Here is a 26,833-nt window from a genome sequence, read left to right as displayed (position 1 = left end):
TTGCCTTTTTAGCCACCGCATCACACTGTTGACTCATGTTCTGCATATGATCCACTAAGACCCCTAGATCCTTTTCGCACATACTACTGCTAAGACAAGTCTCCCCCATCCTATAACCATGCATTGGATTTTTCCTACCTAAATGCAAAACTTTATATTTATCCCTGTTAAAATTCATTTTATTGATTTTAGCCCAGTTTTTCAGCCTGTCAAGGTCATCCTATAACCTGTTTCAGTCGTCTTCTGTGTTTGCAACCCCTCCCAATTTAGTATTATCTGCAAATTTAATAAGCATTCCCTCTATTCCTTCATCCAAATCATTGATAAAGATGTTGAAGAAAACAGGTCCCAGGACAGATCCTTGAGGCACTCCACTTTTCACTCCTCTCCAGGAGGCTGAGGAACCATTCACAAGCACTCTTTGGGTGTGATCCGTCAACCAGTTACAGATCCACCTAACGGTAACAGGATCCAAACCACATTTTACCAATTTGTCAACAAGGATAGTATGTGGGACTTTATCAAAAGCCTTACTGAAATCAAGATAAACAATGTCTTCAGCACTCCCCTGATCCAGCAAGGTAGTCACTTTCACTTTCTCAAAAAAAGAGATCAGGTTAGTCTGACATGACTTGTTCTTGAGAAAACCATGCTGGCTCTTAGTAATCACATCCATTCTCTCTAAATGTTCCAGGACCGACTGTTTGATGATTTGTTCTAAAAATTTTCCAGGTATAGATGTCAAGCTGACAAGTCAGTAGTTACCCGGATCCTCTTTTTTCCCCTTCTTGAAGATGGGGACAACATTCGCCTGCCTCCAATCTTCCGGCACCTTTCCTGTTCTCCAAGAATTTTCAAAAATAATAGCCAGAGGTTCAGAAATTACATCCACAAGCTCTTTTAGAACCCTTGGAATGCAATTCATCTGGCCTTGAGATGAAGAAACTAGGTGTTTATGTACTACCCCTATGCTGATCCTAGGTTGGGCCTAGACCTCAGACATCAAGTCTTCAGTTAGGGGTTTATTTATTTATTTATTTATTTATTATTTATTATTTATTAATTTCATTTATATCCCGCCCTCCCCCACCTTGGCAGGCTCAGGGCGGCTAACAGCAATCCATAAAAACACACCATAATAAATAAAACATTAGAATTACATTATAGAACAATAAAACATTAAAACATTAAATTAAAAACCAGTCTAGTAGATACAATTATACTGCGGTATAGATCTTTGGACCGCATTGGCGGATCTTTAATTACCATTTTTCTTAGCAGTCCGAATATGCTGATTTAAAAAGGATGGTCTTGCAGGCCCTGCGGAACTGTTCAAGGCTCCGCAGGGCCCGCACCTCCTCGGGGAGTCGGTTCCATAGGGTAGGGGCCGCGATCGAAAAGGCCCGTATTCTGGTGCTCTGATATTTAACTTCCTTCGGCCCAGGGATAGTCATTAAGTTTTTCCCCGTTGACCTCAGTGCTCTCTGGGGTTCATATGGGGAAAGACGGTCCCTCAGGTAGGCAGGTCCTCGGCCATATAAGGCTTTAAAGGTTACCCTTTGTCAGATTCAAAATGTCTTTGTGCTAAGCTTAACTGCTTGACCCTCTAACTCAGGGGTGGCCAAACTTGTTTAATGTAAGAGCCATAAGACATGAACATCAGATGTTTGAAAGCCGCAAGACGGACAGACAGAAGGGAGGGAGGGAATACATGGGGAAGGGAGAAGAAGAGGCAGAAAGAAAGCAACTTTAACTTTCAATGCATTCTCCAAGCTGCTGGTTGACTAGACTTGGAGAAGTGATTTAAAGAGAGAAATGTCTTCTCCAAGCTGGCTGACAGGGCAGTGGGGGCTTCAAGTGCCACATAATATGTGTGAAAGAGCCACATGGCCACCACTGCTCTAAGAAGACATTGGAAGAAGACACTGGATTTATATTCCGCCCTCCACTCAGAGTCTCAGAGCGGCTCACAATCTCCTTTATCTTCCTCCCCCGCAACAAACACCCTGTGAGGTGGGTGGGGCTGTGAGGACTCTCACAGCAGCTGCCCTTTCAAGGACAACCTCTGCCAAAGCTATGGCTGACCCAAGGCCATTCCAGCTCGTGCAAATGGAGGAGTGGGGAATCAAACCCGGTTCTCCCAGATAAGAGTCCACACACTTAACCACTACACCAAACCGCTTGGGGGTGGGTAGGTTGCTGTGAGATTGAATAAAACAAGGAATGAAAAGGGGAGGAGAGAAAGAGAGCTGACTCAGCTTTGGGTGGGAAGGTTTGTTTGGTCCCTGAAGAGTGAGACCCAGCATGTCCCCACATTCTTTAACACCTCTCCCATCAACCCCCAACTAGGACACTTGGGAATGAGTGTTTTAAAATAAACACTGAAGTGTTTTTTGGTCCTGCTGAGGAACGTCTTCTCCACCCACGTAAACTATGAGAATCTGTGAGGTGGGGGTGAAGAATGTGCTTTATTACCAGGTCAAGTGATTCTTTGAACACAACATTGGTTTCCTCCTGCGAACGCGAGAGAAAATAAAAGAATGCTGGAGGAAAGGAAAAACAAAAGGAAACAAGGAGATACGCCGGCCACGAAGATGACCAAGCCCTTTGAGGAAAGTCTGAAGGACTTGGGAATGGTCGGTCTGGAGAAGAAAAGGTTGAGAGGGGGACAGGAATGCTCTTGAAGTATTTGGAAGGTTTTTACTTAGAGGAAGGCAGGGAATTGTTCCTGTTGGCAGCATTATTATTATTATTTGTTTATTTATATTCCGCCCGTTCCCCATAGGGGCTCAGAGCGGAGCACAACATGAGTAATAAAATCACAGTAAGATCAACATAACAATAAGACAGCATAACAGTAAAAACCGATTACAATGTTCAGTCCAACAGAATAGTTCAGCAGGACCAAGGTGGTATAGCAATACGATGCAGCAAAACAGCTCAGTAGGATAGTACAGTAGGGGAGGCCAACCAATCTAGTGAATAGATGCCCGCCGTCTCACCCAAAAACCTGGCATCATTTTATCCCATTCATACAGCAAATGTTCCTGAAGGGGGGCTTGGTTTTGAGAAGGGATTAGGGCTGCCAAATTTCCGCCCGGGGTGGGGAATCCCCTGGTTTGGCGGGCCCCAACCCGCCAGCAGGGAAGAGGCCAACGGGGGATCCCCACCCACCAAATTATCCTGTCACCGCATGGCATGCGCGGCACCTGGAAGTGACGTATCGTGCTGGGACGCTCTAGGAATTCATGGAAAACTCTATGGCTTTGCACGGGGATGCTCTAGCAATTTTGAGGGAAATCCCCCCCCCTAAAATTGCTAGAGCGTCCCCTGTGAAACCATAGAGTTTCCTGCAAATTCCTAGAGCATCCCCACATGACGTGTCCAGCGTGATACGTCACTTCTGAGCAATGTCATTGCGCTGCACGCGTTGTGCACACACACACAAAATGCCCCACTGGTAGCCGCGGGGGACTTGACAACCCCTAGTAGGGATACAAGGCCACACCAGCCCTACACAGATCAAGTCTCACAATCTCCATTGTTTTTTAGATCTCATGCCTCAGCGTTTTGGAGAGGTGAGCCTGTTCTAGAGGGGAAAACCTCCAGCTAATTCCTGGGTCGCTATTTAGAAGCAGGTCATTTTGGCTGCTAAAATAATCATGAAAGCAGATCTGACTTTGTTAATTATTTAGGACAACATTAATGAGATTCCGGCAACAGAAAGCGCCGTTGTGGTAGTTACAATCTCTCTCTATCTGAATGGTATATTTCCAGCCAATGGCCCTTGGAAATAAATAAGTAAACCGCCCTGATTAAATGTTCCATACATGAAACGATTTTATGTCCGAAACCTCCTTGCCCTCCTTTTGTCCTTCAGCTAGATGTGTTTGCGGTCAAAACCGGTTCTAAAGGCGGAGGGGTGCACGGGGAGGGGGGACTGATCTTGCAAATCCCATTTCCTTGGGAAACGCCTTGACCAAAAAAGCATGACCAAGAAGGCCCCGTTTCCTTGGGAACAGGCTTCCTCGGGAGGTAGTCGGCTAGGGTTGCCAAACCCCAGGTGGGGCAGGGAAAAAAGGTTATAAAAACTTCCGTGAAAACCAGCCTCCGAAAGTGTACAATAGATTTTTGTTGTTCAGTTGCACAGTCGAGTCCGACTCTTTGTGACCCCATGGACCAAGTCACGCCAGGCCCTCCTGTCTTCCACCATCCTCCGAAGTCTGCTCAAATTTGTGTTAGTTACATCAGTAACGCTGTCCAGCCATCTTCTCCTTTGCTGCCCCCTTCTTCTTTGGCCTTCTGTCTTTCCCAGCATCAGGGTCTTCTCCAGGGAGTTCTCCCTTCTCATTTGGTGGCCGAAGTATTTGAGCTCCAGCTTCAGCATCTGACCTTCCAGGGAAAAGTCAGGGTTGATTTCCTTTAGGACTGACTGATTTGATCTTGCAGTCCAAAGGACTGTCAATACATAATTTACTATAAATAGTGCTCAAAGTATATCTCAAGTCCTGAACAATAGAATACTATCAATGGTACATAAGGAATGCCCTGACCCTCACCCAAAGTCACTGAAAAACAATTTAATGTCCAAATTTTCTTAACAGATGGGTGCAGGTAGCAATTCCAATGATGAAGTTTTCCACAGAGACCAGTGCTCCAGATGATTTCTTCTGTGCAGCAAGGCACAAGGAGTGATACGCGATGCGGCTGTACTATATCCCACATTTCACATTTACTTCTACAGGCTGTGCTTAAAAAACAATAAACCATACAAGACATATTCAGCATAACACCTCAGGATTAACCCAAAGAAGCATGAAACCATACCTTCCAGAAAATCTTATACAGTTCAAATGCTGACGCTTATAATCACTTCCACTCAGTATGGTCAATTTCCTAGTTCGCTTCAAAATACACTGACTTATAAATCCACAGGTGTATACAATCTCAGAGCTCCTTAAAGGTACAGCATTGTAAACTACAGTATTTCTTCCCCCTTAAGTCATCTGTGATTTGATGGTGCTTTCCACCGCCACATACTTAAAAACAGGGGTGGAATTCTAGCAGGAGCTCCTTTGCATATTAGGCCACACACCTTGTAAGCTCTTGGAGGATTGGCTACATCAGGGGTGTGTGGCCTAATATGCAAAGGAGCTCCAGCTCTTGGAGGATTAGCTACATCAGGGGTGTGTGGCCTAATATGCAAAAAATTTCATGCTAGAATTCCACCCCTGCTTAGAAGACTATATGTAGAAGATGTCTTCCCTTTTCTCAACTGTCTTGGGTGGAAGGTGGGTCCATCTTTCCCTGAATCTCATGTAGCAGGTTCCAGAGGGGTGGGTCAGTGTTGTAGAGCAGTTAGTGTCATACAAGGATCTGAGAGGTTGGATTTCAAATCCCTCTTCTGCTATGAAGCTTTACTAGATTACCTTGGGCTGGCCACTGTCTCTCTACATTACAGAGTCTCTGCTAGGCTAGAATAGAGAAGGGATGACCATGAATACCTCCCAGAGCTGCTTGAAGGAAGAGCAGGGGAAGACACAATGGACAGAAACCCTTTCCAGTCATTAAGAGTTTGGGGCACCCTACTTCATGCAGTGGGAAAGCATGTTACTCTGGAGCAGGGGTGGAATTCTAGCAGGAGCTCCTTTGCCTATTAGGCCACACCCTCCTGATGTAGCCAGTCCTCCAGGAGCCTACAAAAAGAGCCTTGTAAGCTCTTGGAGGATTGGCTACCTCAGGGGGTGTGGCCTAATAGGCAAAGGAGCTCCTGCTAGAATTCCACCCCTGCTCCGGAACCTCTCGATATGCTTGACCACCATTTTGTGTGAACAAGGAAATACATGTATTTTTCAGCATCATGCATGATTGGAAACAGAGTTGTTGGGGGGGGGGGAGGGTTTGGAGTGTGTGTGTGTTTGCATGTACGAAAGCTAGAAAATATGCATGTTGCTGTAGTCACACAAAATGGTGGCAGCCCCTATCTAGAGGATAATGTATAGTGTGCAGCCTTCTTTGAGAGCTAGTTTGGTGTAGTGGTTAAATGCATGGACTCTTACCTGGGAAAACCAGGTTTGATTCCCCACTCCTCCACATGATGTGCTGATGTGACCTTCTGTCACATCAGCAACTGTCACAAGTTCTCTCAAGGCTGCTCTGCTCAACAGCAGTTCTGGGAGAGTTCTCTCAGCCCCACCTACCTAACAGGGTGTCTGTTATGGGAAGGGGAAGGGGAAGGAGATTGTAAGCCGCTCTGAGACTCCTTTGGGTAGTAAAGGGTTGGGGTATAAATCCAATCTCCTCCTCCTCTTTTTCTTGTATTCAAAGTAGGAATGCCAAAATCATAACCACTGAAAAGGGCTGGAGCGAGGTCTCCATTTTCGTTACGCCAACATCTACTTCACAGTCCACGTTTCAGTTGTATGTCTCATATAGTTCGGCAAATTGCTTGTTTACCGGGGATCTTTCTCAATTTCTTTTACAAATTACAATGGGTTGACAAGAGTGGAGGAGTAAACTGTGGCAATGTGGACTCGGATAACTGATGCGGTTCTGTCTCTAGCTCTTGTTAGTTGCCAGTTTTGTGGCACATCCCCCACCCTGTCAGCTCTTAAGTCAGTTTTCCGAGTCCACATTGCCACAGTTTACTCCTCCACTCTTGTCAGCCCATTGTAATTTGTAAAAGAAATTGAGAAAGATCCCGGTAAACAAGCAATTTGCCGAACTATATGAGACATACAACTGAAACGTGGACTGTGAAGTAGATGCATTGAACTTTGCCACAACTTGGAATGTCATAGATGTTGTCTTCCACCTAGTGGTGAAAACCAACATTTTAACATTTTAACACAGGCAGTTCTTGAGGCCAAGGCCAAAGCATTTAAAGTTAAACTTTCTCCTTCCCCCCTCCCCATCTATTTTCCTTCCTTCCTTAAACTTCGTTGGTCTTAAAGGTGCCACTGGACTCAAACTTTGTTACATAGAGATTCCAGATTTGATGTTTGAATGGTATGGCTCTCTTACATTTTGTTCAGGACGTCGCTCAGTTGTTGCAGTCAACAAGTGAAGAGCTTGCTTGTGGGCATGAGACCTCCTAAGGTGGAGGCCCCAGTGAGCACCATTGCTTTCCTTTGTTTAGGAAGCCACGAGCTGGAACAAATGCAGCTCATTTTGGAGACAATCCCAGTTTACCGCGAAGAGGACAAGGAGGAGCTGCTCAAAGTGATGCCGACATTTGTCAACAGCACCTGGGAAGTAAAGAAACCCGTAAGGAAATTGCTTCCTGAAGTTGACTCCAAAGGTATCGTGGGGTTTGTGTCTGGTGCGATCCTGGGTTTGGCTTCTTTGGTGGCAACTGAGGCCATAAAAGCCCTGCAGGATCTCTCCCAATTCCTCAGGGCTTGTAAAACTGAACTTTTTAAACAGGCCTATAGTAACTAGTGGGAGAAGGCTGCCACTTCTGTTGTTATTATTATTATTTATTAAATTTATGAATCACCTCATCCCGGCCAGTGCCAGGCTCTAGGTGATGAACAACAAAAGGTACACATCAAATCAATAAAACCAGTAATTCCATCAACAGATAAATAGATCTAATATAATCTGATCTGCCTATGCTTTAAGATTCTGTATAGCGCCAATATTTTGTCTTAAATTGTAAATTGTTTATATTTTGTCATCTTATACCTGTAATTGAGATTGTTGGTTTTATTATGACTGTTAGCCGCCCTGAGTCCATTTTGGGGAGGGACGGTGGCTCATTGGTAGAGCATCTGCTTGGGAAGCAGAAGGTCCCAGGTTCAATCCCTGGCATCTCCAAAAAAGGGTCCAGGCAAATAGGTGTGAAAACCTCAGCTTGAGACCCTGGAGAGCCGCTGCCAGTCTGAGAAGACAATCCTGACTTTGATGGACCAAAGGTCTGATTCAGTATAAGGCAGCTTCATATGTTCATATGGAATGGGCGGGATATAAATCAAAGGTAAATAAATAAAGTAAAATAAAATTAAAAAATCAGGAGGTAGCCTTTTCAGTGGTAGCTCTAATTGCTTGCTCACGATGGGTAGACCTCCCCCTTTGCCCCAATTCCCCTCTAGACAAACTGAGGAGTGTGGAGGGATGGAGCCAGAAAATGGCCTCAGTAGTGACCAGGGCTTTTTTTGTAGCAGGAACTCCTTTGCATATTAGGCCACACACCCCGATGTAGCCAATCCTCCTGGAGCTTACAGGGTTCTTAGTACAGGGCCTACTGTAAGCTTCAGGAGGATTGGCTACATCAGGGGTGTGTGGCCTAATATGCAAAGGAGTTCCCGCTACAAAATAAGCTCTGATAATGCCACTCTAGGGATTTCCACATGAACACATGAGAAACTGCCTTCTACTGAATCAGACCTTTGGTCCATCAAAGTCAGTATTGTCTACTCAGACTGGCAGTGGCTCTCCAGGGTCTCAAGCTGAGGTCTTTCACATCACCTACAATCTGGTGCTTTTAGCTGGAGATGCCAGGGCTTGAACCTGGGACCTTCTGCCTGCAAAGAAGATGCTCTGCTTTTGAACCACAGCCCCCCCTCTGTCTCTTTGTTTTCCTGCCTCTGCCGTTCCTCTTGTCCTAATTCTAAGAGAAGGAACATCTACCATGCCTGCTGTCATTTCAAATGAGGCATGTCTCTCCCATTAAACATAACAAGACTGGTGCTTCTGAATCGAGGACAATTATGTGGCATAATTGAATAGGAACAGAGCTTAAAGGTTAAGTTGTCTGGTTGCAGCAATCACTGATGTCATCGAGGGTGTAGCGCTTCCTTCTGGGAAGACGAATGGCTCGTGCTCAGCCTGGCTGACCTGATTATCTGTCTGCCATTCGCAGCCATTGATTTTCTAGAGCGGATATTGACATTCAATCCCATGGACCGGCTAACTGCAGAGATGGGACTACAGCATCCTTACATGAACCTGTACTACTGTCCCGAGGACGAGCCTGTTTCGCAGCACCCGTTCCGGATTGAGGACGAGATTGATGATATTTTGCTAATGGAAGCCAGCCAAAGCCAGATGTCCAACTGGGACAGGTATTGTATCTGTGTGTGTGGTTAGGGCTTTTTTTGCAGCAGGAACTCCTTTGCAACATATCACCTCTCAGCCGGCTCCTCTCCAGGCTAAACATGCCCAGCTCCTTCAGACTTTCTTCATAGGATGGTCTCCAGTCCCCTCACCATCTTCGTTGCCCTCCTCTGGACCCGTTCCAGTTGTGGTGCCCAAAACTGGCTCTGGTGAGGTCTTACCAGAGCAGAGCAAAGCAATACCATCACATCACGTGATCTGGACACTGTACTTCTGTTGATACAGCCCAAAATTGCATTTGCCTTTTGAACATATGAACATATGAAGCTGCCTTATACTGAATCAGACCCTTGGTCCATCAAAGTCAGTATTGTCTTCTCAGACTGGCAGCGGCTCTCCAGGGTCTCAAGCTGAGGTTTTTCACACCTATTTGCCTGGACCCTTTTTTGGAGATGCCGGGGATTGAACCTGGGACCTTCTGCTTCCCAAGCAGATGCTCTACCACTGAGCCACCGTCCCTTTTTAGTCACCGCATCACACTGTTGACTCATGTTCAGCGAATGATCCACTACGACCCCGAGATCCTTTTCACACAGACTACTGCTAAGACGTCTCCCCCATCCTATAACCATGCATGGGCTTTTTCCAACCGAAACGCAACCCACCCACCCCGATGTAGCCAATCCTCCAAGAGCTTACAGGGCTCTTCTTACGGGGCCTACTGTAAGCTCTTGGAGGATTGGCTACATCAGGGGGATATAGCCTACAGGGCTGGATTAACAATTAGGCCAAGTAGGCAATGGCCTATGGGCCTCCATGCCTTTAGGGGCCCCGGGCTGGCTTCCCCCCCCCCAGTTTTCCCCCTGCTTGCAGCCCTCAGAGTCTGCATGCGTAGCCAGCAAATGAGCCGCTCTTTGACCGATTTGCCTGGTGAGGCTGCTGCTAGTGTCGTCACCAAGTTTGCCTCTCCCCCACAGCTTTGAGAAGGTGACCGCAGGCTCTAGAGGGGGTAACAGGAGATGGGACAGGCCCTCTGAGATAATTTGCAAGGACCCCCGCCCCTCATGATTTTGACTGCTTAGGGGCCTCCACAGGATATAATCCAGCACAGGTAGCCTAATATGCAAAGGAGTTCCTGCTACAAAAAAAGCGCCCTGTGTGTGGTCCTGATTCAATACAAGCACAAAGTGCAAAATGGGTGAAAATTCTAATTTCTGAGAACCTCAGAAAAAAACACTTTGCAAGTTTATTGGCATTGCAGCAGCTCAGTGTCCTCAGCATTCTGTGGCAATGGTCAGAAGCCAAAGGGTACACTAGGGTTGCCAAGTCCAATTCAGGAAATATCTGGGGATTTTGGGGGTGGAGCCAGGAAACTTTGGGGATGGAGCCAGGAGACATTGGGGCGGAGCCAGGAACAAGGCTGTGACAAGCATAATTGAACTCCAAGGGAGTTCTGGCCATCACATTTAAAGGGACAGCACACCTTTTAAATGCCTTCCTTCCATAGGAAATAATGAAGGATAGGGGCACCTTCTTTTGGGGCTCATAGAATTGGACCCCCTGGTCCAATCGTTTTGATACTTGGGGGATACTTTGGGGAGAGGCACTAGATACTATACTGAGAATTTGGTGCCTCTACCTCAAAAAACAGCTCCCCCAGAGCCCCCCAAACCTCCAGATCAATTCTCCATTATACCCTATGAGAATCGATCTCCACATAGGGAATAATGAAGTGCTCAGCAGACGTTTCCCTCCCCCCCCCCCATTTCTGGCGACTGAAGCGAGGGATTGGCCTCTCTACTCACAAGTTGCTGACAACTTCTTCAAAGTAACACAGACACACCATCCCAAGAGGAAGCTTTTCAATCGGAGACTGAAGCCTCCGGAGGTGGAAAGTCACATGGTGGCTGTGGGGGCGGGGCTTCCCCCGGCAGCCAGCTGACTGGGGGCAGGAAGGAGCCCGGGAAAGCGGAAGAACCCCCACTGGGACCTGGGGATTGGCAATCCTAGGGTACACCAAATAAGATTTTCCATGCTTGGGCAAGGCAGAGGCTACAGTGGTCGCAACTGCTCCCTCACGTTCCCCATATGTTGCAAAACCAGAATCATGCTCAATAGCAAGGTGTGTAACCAGGTTATGTAATATAAGATAAATGATGCAATTCCGCTCTGATTGCATAATCTTTATTATGCCATCTGTATGGATGCTGAATTGAGTTTTAAAAGGTAAAGGTAGTCCCCTGTGCAAGCACCACTCGTTTCCAACTCTGGGGTGATGTCACATCACGATGTTTTCATGGCAGACCTTTTTACGGGGTGGTTTGCCATTGCCTTCCCCGGTCACCTATACTTTCCCCCCAGCAAGCTGGGTACTCATTTTACTGACCTTGGAAGGATGGAAGGCTGAGTCAACCTTGAGCCAGCTACCTGAACCCAACTTCCGCCAGGATCCAACTCAGGTCATGAGCAGAGCTCGGACTGCAGTACTGCAGCTTTACCACTCTGCACCACAGGTTTTGATTGAGTTTCAGATAGCATTTATTTATTTTATGTATATTTTTCAGCTTATATCCTGCCCTCCCTGCACAGCAGTCTCAGGGTGGGTTACACCAGAAGCGAAGCAATAAAAAATAGTTAAAACAGATTACAGTTACAATATAGAATGGCTAAAAAAGTATAAAAACCAGATTTAAACTGGCTTTAGAAACTCTGCCTCAACATTAGCGACCTGTCGATCCAGAAGCTGATCCTGATCACTGGAATGAGGGTGGGGAGGCCAACAGCAAGCGACGTCCCCTGATGTAGCCAATCCTCCAAGAGTTTACAAGGCTCTTTTTTGTAAGCTCTTGGAGGATTGGCTACATCAGGAGGGTGTGGCCTAATATGCAAAGGAGCTCCTGCTGGAATTCCACCCCAGGTACAAACTATGACTTGGTTAAGACATGCTGAGGTAAAAAACTTTGTCAGGTTGAAGACGCCCCAGAGTATTACCCTCCCAAACGTCCGCTGCCTCAACTAAAGACCTGGCAGAAGAGCACACAGTCTGGATTGCCAAATCGTAATCCCAATGTCTAATACTACTGTTAGTAGTATTATTTGTTTTAGTAGCTGCAGCTGTAATATAGGACTACCCAGGGGTGGAATTCTAGCAGGAGCTCTTTTGCATAACAGGACACACATCCCTGATGTAGTCAGTCCTCCAAGACCTGACAAAAAAAAAGCCTTGTAAGCTCTTGGAGGATTGGCTGCAGCAGGGTGTGTGGCCTAATATGCAAAGGAGCTCCTGCTAGAATTCCACCCCTGGGCCACCAGTGTGGATGGTACTTTAATAAATAAATACAACCAGGGGTGGAATTCTGGTAGGAGCTCCTTTGCATATTAGGCCACACCCCACTGATGTACCAATCCTCCAAGAGTTTACAAAAAGCCTTGTAAGCTCTTGGAGGATTGGCTACATCAGGGGTGTGCTGTCTAATATGCAAAGGAGCTCCTGCTAGAATTCCACCCCTGAATACAATATGCCTTGGCAAAAGAGAAGTCCCTGCCCTCATTCACCTGACATTGTATTCCATACTGTTTCAGCACGACCCCCATAGTGGATGGGGTAGATCGGTGGGGCTGCAGAAAACAGAGGGAGCTGGGAAAGATCCATTTTTAAAAGTAGAGCTCCCCTTGTGGGATGCCATGCATGGTAGCTTGGATCCAGGTGTGTTATCATTATTAGTCTATCTGGCCACGAGAACAGGTGACAAGATCTGAAACTTTTCATTTCTCTCTAACATTTTGGGCACGTAGGTATCAAGTGAGCGTGTCCTCCGATTTGGAATGGCGGCACGAGAAGGGCCCCGAGGTGGATGAGGTGCAGCGGGACCCCCGAGCGGGATCCGAATCCATCGCCGAGGAAGCCCAAGTGGACCCGCGCAAATATTCCCAGAGCAGCTCGGAGAGGTTCCTGGAGCAGTCGCATTCCTCAATGGACCGAGCGTTTGAGGGGGATTACGGACGATCGTGTGATTACAAAGTGGGGTCTCCTTCCTACTTAGACAAGCTCCTGTGGAGAGACAATAAACTTCACCATTATTCGGAACCCAAGCTCATCTTGGATTTGTCCCACTGGAAAAGAGCCTCTATCGCTCCAGCAGAGGAATTACCTTTGGAAGAGGAGCCGTCCAACCTTTTCCTGGAGATCGCACAATGGGTGACAAGTACCCAGACAGGACTTGAATGCCCCGACCCCCTTCCAGAGATCCAAGAACGGAGTCTGCCCTCTTCTCCTCAGCACCTCCACAAAGAACCCAAGCAGGTTAACAGTGAGAGCGACCCTCAGTTTGACTTGGACGTCTTTATTTCCAGGGCGTTAAAACTTTGCACAAAACCAGAGGATCTGCCAGACAACAAGCTGAAAGATATCAACGGTGCTTGTATAGCAGAACACCCTAAAGAGATTGTACAGACGGAGGTGTATCATAAAGAGAGGTGGTAGAAGAGGTGGGCCTCTGATCCTCTCAAGGTTTAGCTCTTTACCCGTCTTTCTGATGACACACCAGTTACCCAAGGCCGAATAGCGATCAAGGTTTGATAACATGGGAAACGCATCATCTCCTTATCAGATACATTGCAATGCCTTTACGTTAAGGGCAAGCACAAACCAAGAACCCTTTTTTTGACATTCTAGGAAGTAAAAAGAATCAAAAAAGCTGGAATGAAATTTTAGCAGGGTTTTTGCTGCCTTAACAATCTTGCCTTGTACCTTCTGGGACATGTTTTTGTCTTTGTTAACTAGGGCACAATAGCCCTGAACGCACAGAATACCAAACTCTTCACATTGACAGAAAATAATTAAATTAACATTGTTTTCAGATTCATGAGCTTGAGAAATCTCCCCTTAAAATAACCAGGCCTTCTCCTTTTTTAGTGGTATTTGAACACATGTCCTTCAATCCCAAAGCATTTCATATCTCTTTTTTCCCCACCCCCAGTCATTCTTTCCAATTCCCTTGCAAAGTTAGAACAGTATTTTTATTCCCAGGTAGTACAGACTGAAGGCTGAGAAAGGCCTGACTTTTCTTCCTGTTGGTTCATGGCTTAGCTGAGAATCCAACCAGAGGCCTTTACCTCATAGTACCTGACTGTTACCCTCATGCGTCCGCAGTTCTCTGCCCCAACTTTTGCAGTTTGAAAATTCCTTCAAAGCAGAGGATTTGTAAAAACTCACCACAGTTCCAATAAATGTGGAATGGAGAATGTTACGGTTGCCAGGCAACCAGTGGAAGGGTTATGAGGAGACAGTGTCCCACATAGGGTTGCCAAGTCCGACTCAAGACATATCTGGGGACTTTGGGGGTGGAGCCAGGAGACTTTGGGGGTGGAGCCAGGAGCAAGGGTGTGGCAAGCGCGATCGAACTCCAAAGGGAGTTTTGGCAATTGCATTAAAAGAGACTGTGCTCCTTTTAAATGCCTTCCTTCCACAGGAAATAATGGAGGACGGGGGCATCTTCTTTGGGGGCTCATAGAATCCTGGAAGCCCCCACCAGATAATGACTCAGCCCTACTGCACCTGCCTGAGTAGATATAAATTATCTGCCTACCAACTTTTTCTCAATTTGACCCACAGAGAACTCCAGTTTTCTGGGTTACACCTCTGAGGATGCCAGCCACAGTTGCTGGCGAAACGTCAGGTCTCACAATGCCAAGACCATGGCCAAACAACCCGGAAAATCTACAACAACCATCTTTAGACTGTTGTTGAATAAAAAGTATAAGTTTACAACTCATTTCACTGCAGGCTTGCCAATCCCCAGGTCCCAGCGGGAGTTCTTCCGCTTTCCCAGGCTCCTTCCTGCCCCCAGTCAGCTGGCCGGGGGGGGGGGAGCTCCGTCCCCAGAGGATCATGTGACTTTCCCCCTCTGGAGGCTAAAGTCTCCACTTGGAAAGGCTTCCTCTTGGGATGGTGTGTCTGTGTTACTTTGAAGAAGTTGGCAGCAACTCGTGAGTAGAGAGGCCAATCCCTCGCTTCAGTCGCCAGAAATGGGGGGGGGGGGTGGCGGAGGGAGGAGGGAAACGTCTGCTGAGCACATCATTATTTCCTATGTGGAGATCGATTCTCATAGGGTATAATGGGAAATTGAACTGGAGGTTTTGGGGGCTCTGGGGGAGCTGTTTTTTGAGGTAGAGGCACCAGATTTTCAGTATAGTATATAGTGCCTCTCCCCAAAGTACCCCCCCAAGTTTCAAAACGATTGGACCAGGGGGTCCAATTCTATGAGCCCCCCAAAAAGGTGCCCCTATCCTTCATTATTTCCTATGGATGGAAGACATTTTAAAAGGTGTGCTGTCCCTTTAAATGTGATGGCCAGAACTCCCTTGGAGTTCAATTATGCTTGTCACACCCTTGTTCCTGGCTCCGCCCCAATGTCTCCTGGCTCCACCCCCAAAGTCTCCTGGCTCCACCCCCCAAAGTCCCCAGATATTTCTTGAATTGGACTTGGCAACCCTATTTCACTGGGCTTGGTACAAATTATGACTTGGTTAAGACATGCTGAGGTAAAAAGCTTTGTCAGGAAGACGCCTCAGAGTATTACTCCCCCCCCAACAGTAATTTCTTTTTTAAAATAATTAAATCGAGACCTTTTACAGTCGGTGGCCCTAAACTGTAATTTATTTAGATTATGTATAAATTCAGCTGTGAAATCCACCTAGTCCTGGCTGTACAATTTCATGGTAGGGCCTGGAGATGGAAATAGAACCAGGGCTTTTCTTGTAGCAGGAATTCCTTTGCATATTAGGCTATACTCCCCTGATGTAACCAATCCTCCAAGAGCTTACAAGGCTCTTCTTACAGCCTAAAATGCAAACGAGTTCCTGCTACAAAGAAAGCCCTGATTAGAACAGGTCTCCAGGCAACAGAAATTTAGTTCCCCTGGAGAAAATGACTGCTTAGGAGAGTAGACTTTATGGCATTATATCCTGCTGAATTCTGTCCCGTCACCATGTTCCTCCAAGCCCAGGGTCCACCCCCAAAATCTCCAGTTATTCCTCAGCCCAGAGTTGGCAAGTCCACTCAAAAGTAATGAAAGGAAAAAAATGTGTTTTTTTTCTTAAATGCTATACCAGGGGTGGGGAACCTTTCTGCTGGCAAGGGCCATATGGATATTTATAACGTCATTCGCGGAATCGCGGGCCATAAAAAATTATCAATGTAAAAAACAGTGCTCTGCCAAGGGAGAATGATTCAGGCCAGCAAAATTAATGCAAATAATTGTTTTTCTATTTGAAATCATGTGGGGAGAGCCTAATCTGGCACACACACATGGCCTGCCGCCCTACTAGGGTTGCCAAGACCAATTAAAGAAAAATCTCGGGACTTTGGGGGTGGAGCCAGGAGACATTGGGGGTGGAGCCAGGAACAAGGGTGTGACAAGCATAATTGAACTCCAAGGGAGTTCTGGCCATCACATTTAAAGGGACAGCACACCTTTTTAAATGCCTTTCTTCCATAGGAAATAATGAAGGATAGGGGCACCATCTTTTGGGGCTCATAGAATTGGACCCTCTGGTCCAATTGTTTTGAAACTTGGGGGGTATTTTGGGGAGAGGCACTAGATGCTATACTAAAAATTTGGTGCCTCTACCTCAAAAAATAGCCCCTCCCAGAGCCCCCAATACCCACGGATCAATTCCCTATTATTCCCTATGGGAATCGTTCTCCATAGGGAATAATAGAGTGCCCAGTAGACATTTCCCTCCCCCCCACGCTTTTTAAAGGCGGGGGGAGGGCCTCAAAACCAGGGAATCCCCTGCCCCCTCCCTCTCTCTCTCACACACACAAATACTTACTAGATCTTCTTCCTGCAGAACTCTACTTGCTGTGAAAACAAAAGCAAAAGAAAGGGAGGGGCCGTTCTCCATGGAAACTGTTACTTTCCAATGAAGCCCTTCCTGTTTCCTGCGCAGCCTTAAAGGGGCACACATTTTACAAACGGATCAGGAGCTCTACAACTACATGATGCCTACACGCATGTTCTCTCCCCCCCCCCCCCCCGCCCCGCTTCCAGATTTTTGAAGAGCAGGGGAGGAGGCTGCAAATTCAGGGATCCCCCGCCAGGTTGGGGGGGGGGGTGGATTGGGAAGCCTACACCCTAGGCAAATGCATAGGTCCAGGGTTTTTTTATACAAAAAGCCCAGCAGGAACTCAGAAGCATATTAGACCACATCCCTTGATATTAGCGTATTAGGTCACACACTCATTAGCATATTAGGCTACACCATCTGGGATAAGCAAGTAACTGTGACAGTAACTTTTCCAGGCCCTGTAGCAATTCTGACTGGCCAGCCAGGCCCCAGGGAGGCTGCCGCACAGTACATCTGGGCCCTGTGATCCCTGCCTGGCCATGGGGAGGCTGCTGTACAGTACATCTGGGCCCTGTGATCCCTGCCTGGCCATGGGGAGGCTGCCGCACAGTACATCTGGGCCCTGTGATCCCTGCCTGGCCATGGGGAGGCTGTTGTACAGTGCGGCTGGGCACCATGACCTTCGCTGGCCAGCCAGGCCCCAGGGAGGCTGCCATATGGCTTGGTTTGGCCCAGCAATCCCCGAGGGCCACACCAAGTGACCTTGCGGCCCTCGGGATGGAGGTTCCCCACCCCTGTGCTATACAAAGATTATACCATTGCAACATTGTTCTCATCCTAGCCTGGGCTATTCGCTAAAGGTTGGCAGCTCCAGAATGGGGAATTCCTGGAGATTTAGGGAGCCTGGGACAGGCAGGGATTGCAGAGGGGAAGGGACCTCAGTGGGGTATAATGCCATAGAGGCCACCCTCTGAAGCTGCCATTTTTTTCCAGAGGAACTGCTATCTGTAGTAGGGTTGCCAAGTCCAATTCAAGAAATATCTGGGGACGTTGGGGGTGGAGCCAGGAGACATTAGGGGTGGAGCCAAGATCAAGGCTGTGACAAGCATAATTGAACTCCAAAGGGAGTTCTGGCCATCACATTTAAAGGGACGGCACACCTTTTCAATTTCTTCCTTCCATAGGAAATAATGAAGGATAGGGGCACCTTCTTTTGGGGCTCATAGAATTGGACCCCCTGGTCCAATCTTTTTGAAACTTGGGGTATTTTGGGGAGAGGCACTAGATGCTATACTGAAAATTTGGTGCCTCTACCCCAAAAAATAGCCCCCTCAGAGCCCCAGATACCCGCAGATCAATTCTCCATGATTTTCTATGGGAATAAATCCCCATAGGGGATAATAGAGTTCCCAGCAGACATTTCCCTCCCCTCCCCCCACTTTCTGACGACCCTGAAGCAGGGGGAGGGCCTCCAAACCAGGGGATCCCCTGTCCCTACCTGGGGATTGGCAACCCTACTCTGTAGTCTGGAGGTAAGTCGTAATTCCAGGATTTTGGCCCACCTAGATGCTGGCCATGGTAGCTATTCTACATCCTCCAGGACCAAGTACAGTTTCCCCTTTCCCACTCCCTTTCGTATGCCCTGCCTCCAATGCTAGACTTCTTACTGGGACAGCGCCATCGCCTCCAACCCCGTGGATTTCACCAAACTGATACTTCATATCATTGCCTTAAATTTCATCCGCAAGTGCTAAGGTCCTTCCAGTGTAAATATCCTTCAGAATGGTCTTTTAGGAGCAAAACTGGGAAAGTGAAATTCAGATTCCTCCGTGGACCAATGTGAAATTTTGCTTTGGTTGATCAAAATGATGAAGTGGAGAGCAGCTGGTCCCTGATATGCTTATACAGAAAGAAAAACAAAAGACACCCCTCCCCCATCTGCTTTTCAATCAGGAGTGGATTAGCTTATCCCGAAAGTTCCTAGAGGGTTGCTACTAACGTTGCTAACTCTGGGTTAGGAAATTCCTGGAAATCTGGGGGTGGAGCTTGGGGAAGACAGAGTTTGGGAAAGGGAGGGACCACAGGGAGGTATGAAGCAGGAGGAGCCAAACCGTGGCTCTTTCATACGCATTGTGTGGCTCTCGAAGCCCCCCACCCCACCCCATCGGCTGGCTTGGAGAAGACATTTCTCTCTTTAAATCACTTTTACATTCTCACAAGCTGATGGCCTGGAGAATGTATTTAAAGTTAAAGCTGCTTCCTTTCCACCTCTCCCTCCCCCCTCCCCATTTTGTCTGTCCCACCCTCCTTCCCTTCCTTCCTTTTCTCAAACATCTTAAGTTTATTCTATGTGCCCTTACGTTAAGCAAGTTTGGCCACCCCTGCTTTAAAGCAGTGGTCCCCAAACTTTTTGGCACCAGGGACCGGTTTTGTGGAAGGCAATTTTTCTGCAGACCGGGGTGGGTGGGGGCCATGGTTTCGGGACGATACAATTGTGCACTTTATTTTGGTGTAGTGGTTAAGTGTGCAGACTCTTACCCGGGAGAACCGGGTTTGATTTCCCACTCCTCCACTTGCAGCTGCTGGAATGGCCTTGGGTCAGCCATAGCTCTGGCAGAAGTTATCCTTGAAAGGGCAGCTTCTGGGAGAGCTCTCTCAACCCCACCCACCTCACAGGGAGTCTGTTGTGGGGGGAGGAAGATAAAGGAGATTGGAAGCTGCTCTGAGATATGGAGTGGAGGGCAGGATAGAAATCCAATGTCTTATTACTGTAATTACTGCATTGCAATATATAATGAAATAATTATATAACTCATGGCCCATTTGCAAACAGGCCATGGACCTGTACTGGTCCACGGCCTGGGGGTTGGGGACCCCTGCTCTAAAGCATCCACCTTCTCCAAGGGAACTGACCTTTATTGTCTGGTGATCGCCTGTACTTCTGAGAAATCTCCAGTCCCCCCCCCCCGGAGTTTGGCAACCCTAGCTTCCTAGGAGGTGTCCACGACCCACCTTCATCTTTGCCTGGGGTTGTTTTGCTGTGAAGTATCCTTGGGTTTTTTTTGTAGCAGGAACTCCTTTACATATTAGGCCACACCTCCCTGATGTAGCCAATCCTGGAGCTTACAGGGCTCTTCTTACAGGGCCTACTGTAAGCTCTTGGAGGATTGGCTACATCAGGGGTGTGTGGCCTAATAGGCAAAGGAGGTCCTGCTAGAATTCCTTACAGGGCTCTTCTCACAGGGCCTACTGGAAGCTCCAGGAGGATTGGCTATATCAGGGGTGTGTGGCCTAATAGGCAAAGGAGGTCCTGCTAGAATTCCTTACAGGGCTCTTCTCACAGGGCCTACTGGAAGCTCCAGGAGGATTGGCTACATCAGGGGTGTGTGGCCTAATATTCAAAGGAGCAGGGGTGGAATTCTAGAAGGAGCTCCTTTGCATATTAGGCCACACCTCCCTGATGTAGCCAATCCTGGAGCTTATAGGGCTCTTCTTACAGGGCCTACTGTAAGCTCTTGGAGGATTGGCTACATCAGGGGTGTGTGGCCTAATATGCAAAGGCGCTCCTGCTACAAAAAGAAAAAAAAAAAAGCCCTGGAAGTGTCCTTGGAAGGTCAAGGCAAATTCCAAGAAACATCGCTCAATCAATACCACCCCCACAAACCGATCTTGCCATAAGCTCTCATTCCACTCGCATTACCGAGCACCTTACTAATTCGTTGGTGGCGTCCGATTTATATATCAAAGAATTGTTATATATGTCTATATAATCTGCCTGAAGTTTTTAAACAAATAGTTAACTTTTTGAAAAGTGTAAATAGAATGCGCTTTTCTAGACAAAGCATTCTCAGCGCTGGTTTGTTCATTTGCATGACATGGGGGTGGGTTGTGGGGGTTTTCTGCCATGCACAAAATGATCCTGCTTCACGTTTGAAAGGCTCACATTTTGTAACGGAGATCATAGCTTTTCTTGCTCGGGTTGCCAACTCTAGTTTGGGAAATTCCTGGAGACTTGAGGGTGGAGCCGGGGAGGGCAGGGGTTGGGGAGTAGAATGCTCTTTCTGAAAGAAGCCATTTTCTCCAGGGGAACTGATCTCTAGTCTAGAGATCAAGCTGTAATTCCGGGAGATCTCCAGGCCTCATCTGGAAGTTGGCAACCCTGTTCATCTCTGTCAAAATAAAGTATGCAGGCTGAAGAGTCAGACAGCACTCTTCTAATAAAAGTACTATATTTTGAACAGTTAGCGCACTGGTCATAAAAGAGGTGACCTTGCTCACTGTTTCATTTCTTTTGTTTTGTAAGACTGACCCCGATATCATTAACTTTGCACCCCAAAATGATGACTTCTATCCTTTAGTAGCCAACAAACAGAACCGTAAATATTGTGAGGAAGATATATTATGCAAGAGAAGCAAAACTGTAAAAGTACGCTACTTAATACTTGCAACCACTGGTTCTGGCACCGGTGGCCTTAGCTTTTGGCTACGAGTTTAGCTTTCCGCTTTGCATTGTATGTGGCTGTTGCATTTTTTTTTCTTGGTTAAAGCTTATGCAGCACCAGCCTTTCACAGAAATAGAAGGCAGTTCAGTCCTGTCTGGTGAGAGAAGAGGAAGGATCACGTGCTCAAACGCTCCTTGCATCAACAAAGCCAGGGGTGGAATTCTAGCAGGAGCTCCTTTGCATATTAGGCCACACCCCCTGATGTAGCCAATCCTCCAAGAGCTTACAAACAAGAGCCTTGTAAGCTCTTAGAGGACTGGCTACATCAGGGGTGTGTGGCCTAATATGCAAAGGAGCTCCTGCTAGAATTCCACCCCTGAACAAAGCCCTCTATTTGCTTAGAAAATTAGCACTTTGGGGAGAAGCTAAGCTAGAAACTTTCTCCCTGGCTGCGTTCCAATGGCATACTTGACCAGCTAGATTTGAGTCCAGTAACACCTTTAGAGAGCCAAAAGATTTTTCAGGATATAAGCTTTGGAGAGTTTAAGCTCCTTTCGTCAGACTAAAATCTAGCTGCTGTACTGCAGACCAGGGCTTTTTAAATGCATATTAGGCCACACAGCCCTGATGTAGCCAATCCTCCAAGAGCTTACAGGGCTCTTCATACAGGGCCTGCTGTAAGCTCCAGGAGGACTGGCTACATCAGGGGTATGCAGCCTAAAATGCAAAAGAGTTCCTGCTATTAAAAAAAGCCCTGTTGCAGACCCCCGTAGCTGCCCTCTGAGACACCCTTAACCAAAGTTCAGTGAAAATGCGCACAAATTTGGCTTCTTGCTAGGGTCATGTACGTGCTTCACTCCTGAGCATGCCGTTTGTCCACTGAGAGCAGGCAATCCTTCAACATCCATTCTCCCACCCGCGATGATTTGAGCAGCAAGAGAAAAAAAAAAAGAGGGAATAGTATTTCAACGGTGCCACTCTAGGGATTTCCCCAGTTTCTGTGGGGAAGACCATAGAAATTGGAGGGGTTCCTAGAGCATCATCCAGAAGTGACCTCACATACAATCCATACCCAGAAGTGAGGTCACATCCTCTGTGAGACTCTAGAAGTTTCCCACGTTCTTTACCATAGACATAGGAGAGATTACTAGAGTGTCGCAGAGGATGTGACATCACAACAGCTAAAAACTCTGCCCTACCCAGGCACTGGCCTCCAAATCTCCTGGAATTTGTATGACATTGAGGGGGGGGGGGGGCGGGTTCGCCATGCATAGAATGATCATACTTCACTTTTGAAAGGCTCAGGTTTTGTAACGGAGACCATAGGTAGGACTGGCAACCCTATGTCATTCTTTGCCTACTTCGGTTCTCATGCAGACAGTGAGTTACAAATTAACTCCAGTTATCTATTACGATGTTGATTGCTTTGAAATGCGGTGTCCGAGGAGAGTTTGATGAACACCGTGGACTGCCAAGAAGACCACTGGGTTCTGGCCTGAACTCTCCCTAGAAGCTAAGAGGACAAAATTGAGACTATCCAACTTTGGTCACATTACGAGAAGGCAAAAGACATTGGAAAAGCCAACAATGCTAGGAGAAGTTGAGGACAGTAGGCAGAGCCAACATGAGATGGTTTGGCTTTACAATATAGGGGTGTTCAAACTGTGGCTATTTCACACACATTTTGTGGCTCTTGGAAGTCCCCACTGCCCCATCAGCTGGCTTGGAGAAGGCATTTCTCCCTTTAAACCATTTCTCTAAGCAGAGTCAGCCGCCAGCTTGGATAATGCACTAAAAGTTAAACATTGCTTTCTTTCCACCTCCCTTCTTTCCCTGTTTTGTGGCTCTCAAACATCTGACGTTCCTGTCTTGTGGCTCTCAGATATCTGACATTAATTCTATGTGGCTCTTATGTTAAGCAAGTTTGGCCCCCCCTGCTATAATAGAAGCCACACCCTGAGTTTGCCAGACCTGAGCAAGGCTGTTATTGATAGAATGTTCTCAGGGCATTTTTTGGTAACAGGAATTCCTTTGCATATTAGGCCACACCCCTCCTACGTACCCAATCCTCCAAGAGTTTACAGGATCAGGGGGGTGTAGCCTAATATGCAAAGGAGTTCTTGCTACAAAACAAAAGCCCTGGATGTTCTGGAGGACACTGGTTCATTCGGTCACCATGAATCAGAGGCAGTTGGATGGGTCCACACTCATGATGTACAGATGCATGTGTGTGAAATGAGCAGGACCGGTTTTCATCCCACTAACCGGGATCCTAAACTTGAAAGCTCTTGCCAGTTGATCCATATTCCTGCTTAGCACATCATGGGTAACCCAAGTTAGTTCTGAACCACAGCTCTCTACGTGAGATGAGAGAGGAGCAGGGGTGGAATTCTAGCAGGAGCTCCTTTGCATATTAGACCCCACACCTCTGATTTAGCCAGTCCTCCAAGAGCTTACAAGGCTACATCAGTTGGGTGTGGCCTAATCTGCAAAAGAGCTCCTGCTAGAATTCTACCCCTGGAGAGGAGCAAGTGGTACATGTACACAGGGCAACGAGGTGGGCTTGAGCATGATTTTACTTTACTCCAGGAAGGTGTGATATCTGGGTGCAGCCCCCTGACATACTTCCTGTCTTCCAGCAGGGAACTGTCTAGATCAGGGGCGGCCAAACTTGCTTAACGTAAGAGCCACATAGAATAAACATCAGATGTTTGAGAGCCGCAAGACATGAACGTCAGATGTTTGAGAGCCACAAGACAGGAAGGAAGGAAGGAAAATAGACCCGGGGGGAGGGAGAGATGGAAAGAAAGCAACTTTAAATGCATTCTCCAAGCCACTGGTTGGCTTGACTTGGAGAAGTGATTTAAAGAGAGCAATTCCTTCTCCAAACTGGCCGACAGGGTGGTGGGGGCTTCAAGGGCCACACCATACGTGTGAAAGAGCCACATGTGGCTCCCGAGTTGCAGTTTGGCCACCCCTGGTCTAGATGGAGGAGCATTCAAACATGCAACGTTTCCAAGTGTTTGGACGGGTATTTTAAAAGGGCACCATTCAAGGACCAGAAAGACAGGCGTTCCGAACAACTGATATACCTCCATGCAAAACAAAACTCAGCACTTTCTTGAGCCAAATGCCAGATAGGAACAGCCTCAATTTGAAAAGAGTACGCGTAAGAGTCCACTGGCACATTAAAGACTAACACAATCTGTGGTAGGGGAATGAGCTTTTGTGAGTCATGGCTTGCTTCTTCAGATGCCCTGCCACAGATTGCGTTAGTCTTTCAGGTAATACCCGATTCTTACTCTTTTCTACTGTAACAGACGGACTAACAGGGCGACCCATCTCGATCCGTCTCAGTTTGGTTCAGCAAGGTTATGACTTCCTTTGGCAACGCACAGCTTAAGGTTGCCAAGTCCAATTCAAGAAATATCTGGGGACTTTGGGGGTGGGGCCAGGAGACTTTGGGGGTGGGGCCAGGAGACTTTGGGGGTGGAGCCAGGAGACTTTGGGGTGGAGCCAGGAGCAAGGGTGTGACAAGCATCAATGAACTCCAAAGGGAGCTCTGGCCATCACATTTAAAGGGACCGCACACCTTTTAAGTGTCTTAGGAAATAATGAAGGATAGGGGCACCTTCTTTGGGGGCTCATAGAATTGGATCCCTTGGTCCAATCTTTTTGAAATGTGGGGGGTATTTTGGGGAGAGGCACTGGATGCTATGCTGAAGATATGGTGCCTTCACCTCAAAAAAACAGCCCCCCCCAGAGCCCCAGATACCCATGGATCAATTCTCCATTATTTCCTATGGGAATAAATCTCTATAGGGAATAACAGAGTTCCCAGCAGACATTTCCCTCCCCTCCCCCCGCTTTCTGATGACCCTGAAGTGGGGGGAGGGCCTCCAAACTGGGGGATCCCCTGCTCCCACCTGGGGATTGGCAACCCCAGCACAGCTTGAGTATTGTATGCTTTTATATCTTTAATCACCCTGTGAATGACATGACAAAAACCCTATTTAAGTATTTATTAATCTGCAACATAGACTGTACACGCATGTGTCATTTTAACAGATACTCGCCTAGTGAATCCCTCCTGTTGTTGTCCCTGTGGAAGAAGCCTGCCTGCTCATTTTTCCATTTCTGTTTTCCACCGAGGAACTGCTCTAAAGGTCAGGAAGTTCTTCCTAATGCTGAGCCGGAAACTCTTCTGATTTAATTTCAACCTGTTGGTTCTGGGCCTACCTTCTGGGGCCACAGAAAACAATTCTCCAGACCCTTCCCCATTAGGGTTGCCAAGTACAATTTAAGAAATATCTGGGGACTTTGGGGGTGGAGCCAGGAGACTTTGGGGGTGGAGCCAAGATCAAGGCTGTGACAAGCATCATTGAACTCCAAAGGGAGTTCTGGCCATCACATTTAAAGGGATGGCACACCTTTTCAATGCCTTCCTTCCATAGGAAATAATGGATAGGGGCACGTTCCTTTGGGGCTCATAGAATTGGACCCCCTGGTCCAATCTTTTTGAAACTTGGGGGGTATTTTGGGGAGAGGCACTAGATGCTATACTGAAAATTTGGTGCCTCTACCCCAAAAAACAGCCCCCCCCAGAGCCTCAGATACCCGTGGATCAATTCTCCATGATTTTCTATGGGAATAAATCTCCATAGGAAATAACAGAGTTCCCAGAAGACATTTCTCTCCCCTCCCCCCGCTTTCTGACAACCCTGAAGCGGGAGGAGGGCTTCCAAACCAGGGGATCCCCTGCCCCCACCTGGGGATTGGCAACCCTATTCCCCATCTTAGTGCACCTATGCATTGCCTTTGGGGGGAAACGCACAACTAAACTGATCCATGCTTTCTCTCTGGTCCTATCTATCATTCCAAGGAGTTTTAGCAAAGACGCACAGGACTGCTTTCCAGCACACAAGAGATGAGATTTTGGATGCAATCCTAAACGCACTTAACTCTGAGTTAAGCCCCTTTAAGAGCCCCATGGCGCAGAGTGGTAAAGCTGCAGTGCAGCGCTGCAGTCGGAGCCCTCTGCTCACGACCCGAGTTCGATCCCAGCGGAAGCTGGTTCAAGTAACCGACTCGAGGTTGGCTCAGCCTTCCATCCTTCTGAGGTCGGTAAAATGAGTCCCCAGCTTGCTGGGAGGAAAGTGAAGATGACTGGGGAAGGCAATGGCAAACCACCTCGTAAAAAGTCTGCCGTGAAAACGTTGTGAAAGCAATGTCACCCCAGAGTCAAAAACGACAGGTACTTGCACAGGGGACTACCTTTACCTTTAAGCCCTTTTAGAGAAAATGAGTCTTACGCCTGAGTAGATCTCTTAGGATTGCTCCCTTTATTTTCCCTTCTTCTCTTGGAGGAATGCTTAGAAAAACAAAAACCCAGCCTAGAAGTCAATATTTATGTGTATTTTTTTCTCCTTTTAAGCACTTGGTCTGAATGTCATAATCAATATATCTTGCAATGTCTTCACTTC

At 47.2% G+C, this 26,833-nt stretch overlaps 1 protein-coding gene across 1 annotated transcript in view; it reads left to right on the top strand.

Annotated features, from left to right (window-relative positions):
- The window catches only part of MAPK4 (mitogen-activated protein kinase 4), a 126,948-nt gene extending 113,030 nt beyond the window's left edge, over positions 1-13,918 (top strand). The window contains exons 4-6 of the mRNA XM_060236172.1: positions 7,139-7,300; positions 8,864-9,065; positions 12,853-13,918. Coding sequence (XP_060092155.1) covers positions 7,139-7,300; positions 8,864-9,065; positions 12,853-13,540 — 1,052 coding nt within the window. The 3' untranslated portion in view covers positions 13,541-13,918. The remainder of the gene's footprint in view (positions 1-7,138; positions 7,301-8,863; positions 9,066-12,852) is intronic.
- Positions 13,919-26,833: the final 12,915 nt, after the last annotated feature.

The sequence above is a fragment of the Heteronotia binoei genome, chromosome 4 (assembly GCF_032191835.1).
Source record: "Heteronotia binoei isolate CCM8104 ecotype False Entrance Well chromosome 4, APGP_CSIRO_Hbin_v1, whole genome shotgun sequence".
In the NCBI taxonomy this organism is placed as follows: Eukaryota; Metazoa; Chordata; class Lepidosauria; order Squamata; family Gekkonidae; genus Heteronotia; species Heteronotia binoei.
The sequence above is the reverse complement of the archived record's forward strand: the minus strand, read 5'-3'. Positions and strand labels throughout refer to the sequence as shown.